Source organism: Medicago truncatula, chromosome 5 (genome assembly GCF_003473485.1).
Source record: "Medicago truncatula cultivar Jemalong A17 chromosome 5, MtrunA17r5.0-ANR, whole genome shotgun sequence".
Taxonomy (NCBI): Eukaryota; Viridiplantae; Streptophyta; class Magnoliopsida; order Fabales; family Fabaceae; genus Medicago; species Medicago truncatula.
Window position 1 is genome coordinate 1,510,125 of NC_053046.1, and position 14,123 is coordinate 1,524,247.

At 31.8% G+C, this 14,123-nt stretch overlaps 2 protein-coding genes and 1 pseudogene across 2 annotated transcripts; all 3 read left to right on the forward strand.

Annotated features, from left to right (window-relative positions):
- Positions 1 to 490: 490 nt before the first annotated feature.
- Positions 491 to 3,853, forward strand: LOC11428910 (chalcone synthase 5). Its single transcript, XM_003610805.4, has 2 exons — positions 491 to 668; positions 2,825 to 3,853. Exons 1-2 carry the CDS (start codon positions 491 to 493, stop codon positions 3,814 to 3,816), a joined length of 1,170 nt encoding a protein of 389 aa, XP_003610853.3. The 3' UTR covers positions 3,817 to 3,853.
- A 4,067-nt stretch (positions 3,854 to 7,920) lies between these two features.
- Positions 7,921 to 9,676, forward strand: LOC11442534 (chalcone synthase 4). The gene is made up of 2 exons (XM_003610807.4): positions 7,921 to 8,220; positions 8,560 to 9,676. The coding sequence occupies exons 1-2, from the start codon at positions 8,043 to 8,045 to the stop codon at positions 9,549 to 9,551; spliced, it is 1,170 nt and encodes a 389-aa protein (XP_003610855.1). The 5' UTR covers positions 7,921 to 8,042; the 3' UTR covers positions 9,552 to 9,676.
- A 3,033-nt stretch (positions 9,677 to 12,709) lies between these two features.
- Positions 12,710 to 13,674, forward strand: LOC11435527 (chalcone synthase 2-like; annotated as a pseudogene).
- The last annotated feature ends 449 nt before the right edge of the window (positions 13,675 to 14,123 follow it).

Sequence of the window (14,123 nt, forward strand, 5' to 3'; positions counted from 1 at the left end):
TGTTGAGTTACACTTTCAAAAACACTACACCACATTTCTAGGTATAGTCGGTTTTAGATGGCTTATTTGAGGTTGGAAGTTGGAACTAAAAGTTTAGGAATTCACTAGGGAGACAACACACGAACTCTTAACATCGATTAGAGACAACTCTTTTGGCACATTTAAAGTCTCATATTATTTGAGAATCAAGGCAAAAGGATGGTCTATTGTCTATATACAATATCCACACTCAACCCAACGAAATATCCATCAAAGTCCAATATATTGAAAGCTTTCCATAAATGTCAAAAGTGTTTTAGTCAAACAACGTCGATGTTAAGCTACCGTCCAATTAATATCAACCATGTCCCTTTCCACGATCGAGTTCAAATTGCACTACTATAAATACACATACAAACTACTACGTACCACCATATTATTCTATGTATGATCTTAAAAAGCACATTATTATATTACTTTTTTGCTTTATAATTAGAAAACATATATTAAGATGGTAACTGTATCTGAAATTCGAAGGGCTCAAAGGGCAGAAGGCCCTACAACTATCTTAGCTATTGGCACTGCAAATCCAACAAATTGTATTGAACAAAGCACATATCCTGATCTCTATTTCAGAGTCACAAACAATGAGCACAAGACTGAATTAAAAAAGAAATTCCAGCGCATATGTTAGTAAAAATTTTCTCTATACTTCCTGTTTAAATTCACTTCTCTAGTACACTTTTTATGTGAATTTGGACTGGTTAATCTGTTTGATCGTTATAAAATTGACGAGTTTGTTTGCTTTTCTAAAAAGAAAATAAAAAAATAATCATTTAATTTGAAAAACATATCATTTTTAACGATCTTGTTTTGTTTTGTGTTTGCATACCATAACGAAAAGGAGGAGACGTCAACCATTTCGTCGTTTAACTTTTACTCCCTCCATATTTTATTATAGATCATTTTGATATTTTCACACATATTAAAAAATATAGTTAATTTTGTATTGGAAAGAGAAATTATAAATGATTTTACAAGATGGGTTAATGGTGATTTACCCCCTGTAATATAGGTCATTTTTTGTTTTCCCCCCTGTAAAATATTTTTTTTTATTTACCCCCTGTAAAATATATTTTTTCCTAATAGGTCATAAAAAAATGAAAAATTCTGCAAAAAAAATAATAAAGTCGTTTTTTTATGACCTATTAGGGGGGGTATTCCAAAAAAATATATTTTACAAGGGGGTAAATCAAAAAAAAAAATTTACAATGGGGAAAACAAAAAATGACCTATGTTACGGATGGAAAGATTTTTTTTCCATCCGTAACAAATTTTTTATTTAATATTAAGTAATTTTGGCTTCTAGTGGCAATCATGGGTAGGGTAGGGGCGTAACGGTTCGGTTTGTATTGGTTTTCAGTCAAAAAAATGTCTGAATCCATGAAATCTTCATCGGTTCAGATTGGTTCGGTTTTTTCTGTTTTTCAAAAAAGAAAATGAACCAAACTAGTCGGTTTGGATCGGTTCGGTTGATCGGTTTGTTTGAAAATACAATAAAAAAAATCATATTTTCACAAATTTGTGTTTCATCTATACAACATACTCAAATATTTCATAGAACTTTGTTTTCCATATTCTCTGTTTTTCAAACTACTTTTTATAACTAATATGAAAAAACTAAAAAGAGATGGACGATCCTGACGGCGGTGAGGAACGATGAGTTAGGGGTGATCGACGACAAGTGTTCTTTTTTTGCAAAAACGAATTAGAGTGTGAGTGATGAGATGAAATGATGATGGGAGAAAGTGAATGTATTAAGGAGTATTTTAGGTTGGACTTCAATTTTGAGCTTAATCATAAGTGTGTGCGAGAAGGGATAATATTACTAAAATGGGGAGTCATGTTAGCATCGGTTCGGTTCATCGGTTTATTGGATCTCAAAATAAAATACTGAGAACCAAACTTAACTACATCGGTTTAGGTTGGTTCAGTTCGGTTTTGAACCGAACCAAACAAGGTCGGATATTTTCTCAGTTTGATTCGGTTTGGATTTTCGGTTTCATCGGTTTTGTCCGAATTTTCGTTGGTTTGTTTCGTATCATAGAGTATTTCCCTATCCCTTATAATGATATGAGAAAAAGAAACTAAAATAATAGAAAGAAGATAGAATAATAAATGGGCAAGGGTATGGTAAGAAAAAAAAATCATTAATGATGCATTGGTATTGTTAAACGACATATAAAAAAATCAAAACATTTTTTTCTTTCAAAATGACTTATAATAAAATACGTACTACCTTTTCTTTTTTGAAGAAGAATAAATCATCTTTATTTTTATTTTCAGAATACTTTAGCTTCAATTCTTATTAATTTTATACTATGTTTTCTTAAAGAAAATAAATAAATTGAATTTCACAAATGTGAATCTGAAATTTAAATTACGTACTAAATTAATCATAGGTTTTGTTATATATACATATTATTTTTGTAATTATAAATGTTTTTTTTGAAGTGTAATTATAAATGTTTATCCCACATTTCTACTTGTTTATGTGACTCAATCACATTCAAATATTTCATTTGTCATTTTATATATTTTTTTACCTCAAACCTGATAATATAAGAAAACAAATACAATACAGTTAACAAATAACATTATTTTTTAAGTCATTGTGACGTTAATTTTGCCTACTATATCAATAGAGAAATATTGCATTACAAGACTATTTTTATTTTTCCCTCAAGAAAAAAAGACTATTTTTATTTTATGTGATTTAGCTTTGGACTTTGGTATTGCCAAAATATTGTTGTACTTATATGCCATTTCTTTATAACTCCTTTAGGTGATAAATCTATGATTAGGAAGAGACATGTGTACTTAACAGAAGAGATTTTGAAAGATAATCCAAATTTTTGCTTCGATAAGACACCTTCTTTGGATGCTAGGCAAGACATGATGGCGGTAGAGATACCTAGACTAGGGAAGGAGGCTGCAGTGAAGGCTATCGAAGAATGGGGTCAACCGAAGTCAAATATTACACATTTAATTTTTTGCACCTATAGTGGTGTAGACATGCCTGGTGCGGATTACCAACTAACAAAACTCTTAGGTCTTAACCCATATGTGAAAAGGTACATGATGTACCAACTAGGGTGTTATGCAGGTGGAACAGTACTTCGTTTGGCGAAGGACTTAGCTGAGAATAACAAAGGTGCTCGTGTGTTGGTTGTTTGTTCTGAAATCACTGCAATCTCATTTTGTGGACCTAGTAATACTCACCTACACAAACTTGTTGGACAAGCAATATTTGGAGATGGAGCTGCGGCAGTCATTGTTGGCTCTGACCTAGTACCTGAAATTGAGAAACCTTTATTTGAGTTAGTTTGGACTGCACAAACAATTGCTTCTGATAGTGAAGGAGCTATTTGTGGTCAACTTCGTGAAGTTGGGCTAACATATAATATTCGTAAGGATGTCTCTGAGATTGTCTCAAAGAATATTGATAAAGTACTAGTTGAGGCATTTCAACCATTAGGAATCTCTGATTATAACTCAATCTTTTGGATTGCTCATCCGGGTGGTCCTGCAATTCTAGATCAAATTGAGCAAAAGTTAGGCTTGAAAGCTGAAAAGTTGAGGGTCGTTAGGGAAGTGCTTAGTGAATATGGTAATATGTCTAGTGCATCTGTATTGTTCATCTTGAATGAGATGAGAAGGAAATCGACTCAAGATCGACTTAAGACCACAGGTGAAGGACAAGAATGGGGTGTATTGTTAAGCTTTGGACCTGGACTTACCATTGAAACTGTTGTTTTGCATAGTATAGTTATATAAGATGCTCAATTTTTTTTTTTAATTATGTAATATTTTCCATCTCGCCTAAGTTTCTATCTTTATGAAGAATAAATACAGAAAGTTATATATATGTGTATGCATGTATGTATATTTGATATGGTAAATAGCTTTATACCATACCTAGTGTGGTCTCTTCTTTTTTTCCATAAAAATAATGGAAGTTACAAAATTTATGTGATTATTTAAAAAAAATATATATAGGTATTTGATTGAATAAAATATGATCACTACAAAAAAAAAAAAAAAAATTAAATTCACCCTCAAAGGTTTATAGAGACAGCCCATAAAATCGTAGGTATAGAAAATATATACCTACGGAAACATCATTGTATGAAGGCATAGACATCTATAAAAAAAAATACAATAAAAAATTATCATTAATGTATGTTAAATATATCAGATATACTAGACAAAAAAAAAAAAAAAAAAAAAAAAAAAAAAAAAGAGGGAATGAGCGTTGAGTGAAATATTTGTAACCCACAAAATCCAAACATTTAACCATTTTTCATCTCATTTCCAAAGCTCAACCTCAACTTCCAATTTTCCTAAAATCGGTCTCTATAATTGGCCTTACGATGAAAATCGTCTTCTAGTTCGCCAATTTCTCCATCTATTTCTATTATTAGTTTATTCAATCATCACTTCATCTCTGTCTGAAAACTCGAATGTGCCAGAAACCCTAGACACGTGCGTGGAAGTACAAATGCATTTTTAAGAATTATTGTGTTTGCTTCAATTAATGGAGCTTGTTCATTCTAACTATGAGTTTCTGCACTATTTTTCTCTCTGTAGACATGGATCCCTAGCTTCTTTCTCTCCCTAACATCGTGTTGAAGCGAAATTTTGATTAGGAATTTCTGAGTTTGATGATGAAATTTAAAGTTTTTTTTGACAAAAGTTAACAGCAAGGATTTATTTGACTAACGGAATATAACTTAAGGGACCAAAATGTAACGTTAATAATTTATGGGACCAAAATGAAACCAATAAATAACTTAAGGGATCAAATGATTAATTAAACCTTTTTTTTTGTGACTTTTGGGTTGTTTGTTAATTATTAATGACATTGCCACACATAAGGGTGGTAGAAGGTGTATTGCCACCTATGGTGGTATACCTATAAGGACTCAAAAATTATGGAAAAATGATTGGTAGACCACTCATATTTTCATACCACACATACACCCCCCACATATTTGAGAGGAGAGAGATGGATGAAAGAGAAGAGAGACAAAGTGTATATGGGGTCTAGGCTACATGTCATATGTTTATGTGGAGGTTTAAGTGTGTATGTCACCTATGGATCTGCATGTATCACCACTCAAAATTATGAACCACAGTAATGAAATCTTTTGCACCTGAAGAGGGAGCTTTATTAGAGCCTAGAGGATCCTCAAACATCAAAATGATTTGATTCAATGTTGTTACCTTTTTTTCATTAAGGAAAAACTTTTACTTGCTCAGGATTGCTCTGAACTTCAATTACTTGTGTCTCCAATGTGAATTCAAGAACATTTGTCTAGTATATATATGCCAATTTTGTTAAGTTTCTTGGTGGTGTGTCTAATCTTGAGAGAGTTTCATGGCTTTATGGATTTCAAAAGTTAACCTTTTGTTGTTATTATTTAAAGTTGATTCAACCTAGTTTCACATTCATTCTTTTCAACAGATGAATGGTGTTCTATTGTGATGTATAGCTAACATGCATGCTTTTCATTTTTGCACGTTCTTGAAGTATTTGAGCATAGCTTATCATGACCTAGGGCATTTTGTATGATGTATAACAAATTATAGTATTGAAAATGGATTCGGTAAGTTTTAAGGAAATATCTGTAGTCATTCACTAGATTACTAGCTCTTCCAATCTAAAGAAACTTTAGTTTTCAACAAGTACCTTACTCATGGCATAGTAGGGTAAATTTACCTCTTTTTACAAATTAAGCAATTACACATCACTAGAATGATCAAATATTTAAGGTTTATTTACTTAATTGAATTTGGGAGGGTTCATCAAACATACAAGCTTCCACATACACAAAAGATTTGGATTTTAGGGAAAAGAATGTCTTTCGGATTCTGAACTTAGCAAGCTTAAAGTTGTGAACTCAAAAGATATGAGTCGTGTGCCACACGAGATTGAATTCATCAAATTTTTGCTTGGTTGTTCACTTGTTTTCGAGACAATTATTCTCGTTCCTTGTATTTATGATACAAAATATTTGTTGGAAATATTAGTCGAAAGAGCTTCTAAAACAAATATTGATTTCATATTCAAAAAATAATTAGGACACTAGAAGTTCTTTCAATACACCTCCCATATCCTTCAGATGCAACTTGGGAGAGAGGAATGCCAAATTTCTTTGCACAATCTATTCAATAGGACGCTACAAGTCCTGCGTAACTCTTCCGAGTTCAAATATTTTGGATGAGTCTCAAATCATTATTATTTTTCCTGAATTCATTGTATGATTCTTTAAATTAGTATAATTATAATTATTATTTTTTTTGCTTGATTTTGATGAGTCACATCCAACGCTCGTAAGGGAAAAAAAATAAGTAAGACTAAAATAAAGTATGGTTTCATCCAAGGGAAGACTGCTAGAGTGAAACCCTAATTTCCACTTCATGACTTTTTTTCCCATAAAAAAAGTTGGATGAGGACTTATCCAAAACAAGCTATAAAATCAAGCAAATAAAAGGAAAAGGAAAGTTAAGCCCGTTTAAGGAAGCATACATGGAATTAAAAAAAAAAATAGTGATTTGAGAGTCATCCAAAATATTTGAACTCAAGCATAGAAGATTAAAATATTTTCACATAATGTAGGATAAAGAATGTAGTTATGGTAGCTTATCATTTATTGGAGGACAAGTGAAGGGGTTGAAAGAACCTCTAGTATCCCTAACCTGAAGAAAATTGGATTGGATAATTTTCAAGCATGAAATCAATTTCTACTTCAGAAGAATCTCTTCAAAATTTCATTATTTCAATCAACATATTATCATGTATAAAGGTATGATAACATTGTGTCCATAATAGGTAAACAACCAAAAAAGAAATTGATAAATTCAATCTCTTGTAGCACACCACCATGTCTTCCAAATTCACCACTTTTAGCTTGCTAAGTACAGAATCTGAGGGGCATTCTTTTAACCAAAAATCTAAATCTTATGCATATATGGAAAGTTTAATGAAACCTTTCAATTTCAATTGAGTAATAAACCTTAAATATTTGACTGTAGGGGTGGATGATATGCAAGTATTAATAACAGAATGTTCATATTAATTAATAAAAACAGGGGAAATTTACTCAACAATATAATGAGTAAGGACATATATGTAATACTCTCAAGTGTTACTGAAATTATTTATTAACATCAGCTTTATCTAATACTAGTCAATTGTTACAAGATCTAAATAGTAACATTTATTTTTGATTTATTTATAATTTTAAAGTGTTACTAAATCTTATATGCGTTTTAGTGATATGTAAAGCTTCTTTAGGTTGGGAGAGATAGTAATCAAGTAAAGGGCTACAAGTATCTCTTTCATAACCTCAAAATTTACTGATCCAATTCAATAATCTCTAGCGTGTTCTCTCCTTTTTTTCATAAAAATAATGAAAGTAACAAAATTTTGTGTGATTATTTAAAAAAATAGGTATTTGATTGAATAAAATATGATCACTAAATAAGACAAATGAGAATTTACCCTCGAGGGTTTAAAGAGACAACTCAAAAAATCGTAGGGATAGACATCTCCAAAAAAAATTAAACAATAAATTATTATTATTATTATTATATTTTAAAAATATCAGAAATAAAAGAGGGAATGAGTGGTGAGTGAAATATTTGTAACTTGCAAAACCCAAAAAATTCAACGTTTTCAGCTCATTTCCAAAACTCAACCTCAACTCTCAATTTATTCTTTTTGACTAGAGAGTCTTCATCAAAGTCATGGACGCAGCCAGCCAGCCATTGGTTTGTTGAATATCAAATTTTGAATAATGCAAAGTGTTTTATTCAAACATGGGATGCTATGCTACTAACAACTTTCATATAAAAACCATCTCACTCTAAACATCTTTCCACCACAACACTCTTCACCCCTTTCCTTTCTACAACAAGAACTGAAAACCAGTTAAGTTCAGAATATAAATATATATCATATATTTGCTACATAAAAGAAACTTACTAAAAATACCAAGATGGTGAGTGTATCTGAAATTCGCAAGGCTCAGAGAGCAGAAGGTCCTGCAACCATTTTGGCCATTGGCACTGCAAATCCACCAAATTGTGTTGAACAAAGCACATATCCTGATTTCTACTTTAGAATCACAAACAGTGAACACAAAACTGAACTCAAAGAGAAATTTCAACGCATGTGTAAGTGTTTTTTCATATTTTATCACTACATTTCTAGGTAATAAAATCAATGTTCTTTTTTTTATAAATATACATGGACAAGTACATTCTTGATATATTACCTCAGTTCATTTACTTATGGTTTATTTTTGGATCATATTATATACCTATTGGCTATTGCATCTTTGAATCATATTGTATACGGTGCAAATATCATTGTTTGTAAAAGACATTGACAATATTAAACTTGCCTGTCACATGAAAAAAAAATTATTAGCACTAGGAGACATTTTAGATGCCATTGATTTCGTATCACCCAAATTTGTTGAACTAATATCATCTCTTCATAATTACCTTCAGGTGATAAATCTATGATTAAGAGAAGATACATGTACCTAACAGAGGAGATTTTAAAAGAGAATCCCAGTGTTTGTGAATACATGGCACCTTCATTGGATGCTAGGCAAGACATGGTGGTGGTAGAGGTACCTAGACTAGGAAAGGAGGCTGCCGTAAAAGCTATAAAAGAATGGGGTCAGCCAAAGTCAAAGATTACTCACTTAATTGTTTGCACCACAAGTGGTGTAGACATGCCTGGAGCTGATTACCAACTCACCAAACTCTTAGGTCTTCGCCCATATGTGAAGAGGTACATGATGTACCAGCAAGGATGTTTTGCAGGTGGGACGGTGCTTCGTTTGGCCAAGGACTTGGCTGAGAACAACAAAGGTGCCCGTGTGTTGGTTGTCTGTTCCGAAGTCACTGCAGTCACATTTCGCGGCCCTAGTGATACTCACTTGGACAGCCTTGTTGGACAAGCTCTATTTGGAGATGGAGCTGCTGCACTAATTGTTGGTTCAGATCCAATACCAGAAATTGAGAAACCTATATTTGAAATGGTTTGGACTGCACAAACAATCGCGCCTGATAGCGAAGGAGCCATTGACGGTCACCTTCGTGAAGCTGGACTAACATTTCACCTTCTTAAAGATGTTCCTGAAATTGTTTCAAAGAACATCAATAAAGCATTGGTTGATGCTTTCCAACCATTAGGAGTTTCTGACTACAACTCAATCTTCTGGATTGCACACCCTGGTGGCCCTGCAATTTTAGATCAAGTAGAGCAAAAGTTAGCCTTAAAGCCTGAAAAGATGAAAGCCACTAGAGAAGTGCTTAGTGAATATGGAAATATGTCAAGTGCATGTGTTTTGTTTATCTTAGATGAAATGAGAAAGAAATCAGCTCAAGATGGATTGAAGACTACCGGAGAAGGACATGAATGGGGTGTGTTATTTGGCTTTGGACCGGGACTTACTATTGAAACTGTTGTTTTGCGTAGTGTTGCTATATGAGATGCTTAATTATTTTATTTTCATATATCACTTTCAAATTTGCTTGATTTTTATGTAAGGATGAAAAACTTGTGTAGAGTTCAACATTTACCATCATATTAAAATTAGGCTTATTGATGTGTTTAGCCCTTGCAATTAGGCGGCATTTAAAAATTCGTCCCTGTAATTGCTAATCCTGGCATTTTAACCCTGCAATTGTTAATCGTTTAAAATTTCGTCCCTCTCCCCACTTAATCACTGCCACGCCACATGAAATTCCAAATTTACCCCTGGGTTTCCAATTCTTTCTTCAATATTTTGTCCTCTTCTTAAGGGCAAAATTGGAATTTCATGTGTGACAGTGATTGCCACGTCATCAAATTAGTGACGTGGCAGTGATTAATTTGGTCCAAGGACCAAATTTTAAACGATTAACAATTGCAGGGTTAAAATGCCAGGATTAGCAATTACAGGGACGAATTTTTAAATGCCGCCTAATTGCAAGGGCTAAACACATCAATAAACCTTAAAAATAATATAATTGTCATTAGCTTTATATTCTACATAGTTATTTATTTGAAAAATATATCATTTATAATTAAGAAGTAAATCGTGTTTGCATATAAAAGACAACAAGTTAGATGATTGATACAAGTAAATTACATTTTAATATGCAGTAATGTATAATCTATGCACTCTTCAAATTTTTAAATATATGTACTATGTTTTGTTTTGCAACAACAAAAGATAATTTTATTAGTCTAAACAGAGTCAATCCAGTAAGTTCAAATTGCAATTTTGTTAAGTTTTTCTTGGTTATTATTATTTAAAGTTGATTCATCCTAGTTGCTTTTCATTCTTGCACTTTCTTGAAGTATTTGAGCAGAGGTTATCATGACCTAGGGCATCTTTATATGAAAATGGAACCAGTAAGTTTTAAGGATATGAAGGAAATATATTGGTAATCATTCGCTTGATTACAAGCTCTTCCAAACTTTAGATTTCAATAAGTCCTTACCCATGGCATAGTTGGGTATATTTCCCTCTTTTGGAAGGGATGGGGGTGTGCTACATGAGATTGAATTTATCAATTTTTTGCTTGGTTGTTCGCCAGTATATGTGGAAGCTTGTATGTTTGAAGAACCCTCCCAAATCCAATTGAGTAATAAACCTTAGGGATATATGGAAGATACGCAAGTAATAAATTTCAAAAGGTTTGATTTATTAAAACACCATCTTTCTATGGAAATTATGAAAACGACGTCAATTACGAAGTTTGATAGACAAAAATAAATAGATAGACAAATATAAATATTAAAGACAACATTGATAAATTTGCGTCTTAAAAAAAAAAAAAATTGATAAATTTGAGTATGAAAAAACAACCAAACAAATAAAAGATGTCTTCTTGTACCTCCACGTTTGAACTGAGGTTCTTTTCACCTCTAAAGCTCTAAATATGAAGAAAAGGAGGTGTTATTGGATTGAGATTTCAAAAGATCGTAAAATATATTTTTATTTTGAGATATTCAATCAAAAAAATTAAAAAATATAAATCAGTCTCGTATTCAACTACGACAATTAAATCTTATCGTATTCAATTAAGACAATAGAAGTGGGGAGCCAAAGGAAGGGGTCAACCAGAAAGCATCAACCGACAAAGAGATTCGCAGCTGGTTTTGCTTGATTTCCATTTTTCCAATTCTTTTTTTTTTTTTTGTTGAAATAAAGTGGGTTACTATGATATGATGACTGTATAGGAAAAATAAATTCAAACAAAAGAGACGTGCTTTTTTTTTTTTTTTTTGTACTAGACCTATGTTGTTGGAAATAGATAGATAGGAAACCGTAAAAAAAACAACTAAACAGACAAAAACACCAGCTTTCTATGGAAACTGTAAAAACGTAGGACACCAATTTTATTACAAAAGTTTGATCATGTAAGTAGATGAATACAAATATTAAAGACAAATTTGAGTATGAAAAAATAAACAAACAAACAAAAGATGCACCTATTTCTTCTGTCTTCGTTTTGAACTCAGGCTCGTTTATCTTTTAAGGTGATGAGGTGATCAATGAACAACCATTAAATATGAAGAAACATATGTGATCATCCAACGAAAGAAACAACTTGATATCATTCAGAGATAAAAGTGTGAACTTATCAAAACCTCTGCTGAGGGTCGATCGTGACAAAAAGCTGCAGAGGATCACGGCGGCGGCAGCGTGCTATACCGTATTAATTCTCCAACCTCTATCTATTTATAGTACAAATTAGGGTTTTCATATATTTTTTGGTTGATAGGTTTTTCATATTTTGAGAAAGAATAACGCACGTATTACAAATTAGGGTTAATCCAAAAATATATTTTTTCTTTTTGAAATTTTTGAATATAATAAATATTTTTTATTAATAAAAAATAGAATAAATACTTTTTGTTATATTTGAAAATATGCCTATTTTTTAGAATAAATCTTATTTTAATTTAAGAAAGCCAAACTAATCTTACACCCAAATGAAAAGATTCAAATAATCCTGTATATAGAGTAAACAAATAACTCACTTTTTATATTTATTTATTTAAATTTATTTTCTTTTTAAACTAAAAAACTAATGACTTTGAATTGTTTCTTTTATATAGGGGTGGAAATAGATTGGTTCGAGTTCGGCTTTGTAAGGTCTAAGTTTGACATGTAGTTTGTTGTAGGCTTATTTTTTTAGACTTGGATATCGCTTTTCGTAAACATCTTATAGTATCTTAGTCTGTTTAAAAGTTTATTTCATATGAACGTACGTATTGTATTGTAGTCTCAAATGTAATAACTTAACAAACATTATCATATTTAATTTCTTCAAAACAAAAACTAAACAAAAACATTATCATATTTAATGTTATTATTCTAAAAATACCTTGTAATTAATTTAAATTTTATTTTTCAATAACTTTTTGATACTCGTGGAAGAAGTTCCCATGAAGGGTATATTAGAGAATTCAATTAGTTTTTCTATTATTTGAGAAAATTAAATGATGTACAAATTATTGTACAAATGTTATTTCTTTGTAACTAATTCACGTATATTAGAGAACATTCATACCTATTATCATATGACTGACTTTTGGTATAACCCACAAATTGTTGTACTAATGTTCTTTCTCTCTAAATGCTTTCAGGTGATAAATCGATGATCTAAGAGGAGATACATGTATATTACAGAAGAGATTTTGAAAGAGAATCCCAATGTTTGTGCTTATACGGCACCATCATTGGATGCTAGGCAAGACATGGTGGTTGTAAAGGTACCTAGGCTAGGAAAAGAGGTTGCAGTGAAGGCTATAAAAGAATGGGGCCAGCCAAAATCAAAGATTACACATTTAATCTTTTGCACCACAAGTGGTGTTGATATGTCTGGAGCTCATTATCAACTTACCAAACTTTTAGGTCTTCACCCATATGTAAAAAGGTACATGATGTACCAACAAAGGTGTTTTGCAGGTGGCACTGTGCTTCATTTGGCAAAGGATTTGGCTGAAAATAACCAAGATGCTCGTGTGTTGGTTGTTTGTTCTAAAGTCATTGCAGTCACATTTTGTGGCCCTGGTGATACTCATTTGGACAGTCTTGTTGGACAAGCATTATTTGGAGATGGAGCTGCTGCACTCATTGTTGGTACTGACCCTGTACCAGAAATTGAGAAATCTATATTTGAGATGGTTTGGACTGCACAAACAATTGCTCCAAATAGTGAAGGTGCCATTGACGGTCACCTTCGTGAAGTTGGACTAACATTTCGTCTTCTTAAAGATGTCTCTGTGACTGTCTCAAAAACATTGATTAAGCACTGATTGAGGCATTTCAACCATTAAACATCTCTGATTACAACTCAATATTTTGGATTGCTCACCCAGATGGAGCCGCAATTATTGACCAAGTTGAGCAAAAATTAGCCTTAAAACCTGAAAGATGAAGGCAATTCTTAGTGAATATGGTAATATGTCAAGTGCATGTGTATTGTTCATCTTAGACGAGATGAGAAAGAAATCAGCTCAAGAGGGAATTAAGACCATTGGTGAAGGACTTGAATGGGGGCTTTGGACCTAGACTTACCATTGAAACAGTTGTTCTTCGCAGTGTAGCCATATAAGATTCTTTGATAATTTACTTTTTATTAAGTATTATTTAAAATCACTATAGTTTTTGTTTGAATAAAATAAACTTGTCTGAAGTTTAATATGTTCATGAGGTGTCACTTCAATGATGAGCTTGACATTATAACCTCAAGACACAAAGTTTACATCTCATATGAAAGTGTTGTAAAATGGCCATAAGTGTCAATATTATTAATAATAATAATGTTCTCTTCCTCATTTCTTTTTTTTAAAATTATATCATATATACAATTACAAAGAATTTTAAATTGAATGTTCAATTTGAATATCTTACACAAACTCATGAAACATGCAACAATATAACAATAATACTCTTTTGAGGATTTAAATATGGATTCTCTGAAAGATTCGTCTTTTGACGAAGACTATTAACCATTTGAGTTCAATCGCATGATTTTATAAATGTTCATTTGGAGTTTAGGTA

Bases quoted from the DNA above. Each gene is read 5' to 3' on its own strand.
- LOC11428910 (XM_003610805.4), top strand. From the start codon at position 491: ATGGTAACTGTATCTGAAATTCGAAGGGCTCAAAGGGCAGAAGGCCCT. The intron at 669-2,824 runs GTTAGTAAAAAT...TAACTCCTTTAG, and splicing joins AAAGAAATTCCAGCGCATAT to GTGATAAATCTATGATTAGG.
- LOC11442534 (XM_003610807.4), top strand. From the start codon at position 8,043: ATGGTGAGTGTATCTGAAATTCGCAAGGCTCAGAGAGCAGAAGGTCCT. The intron at 8,221-8,559 runs GTAAGTGTTTTT...AATTACCTTCAG, and splicing joins AGAGAAATTTCAACGCATGT to GTGATAAATCTATGATTAAG.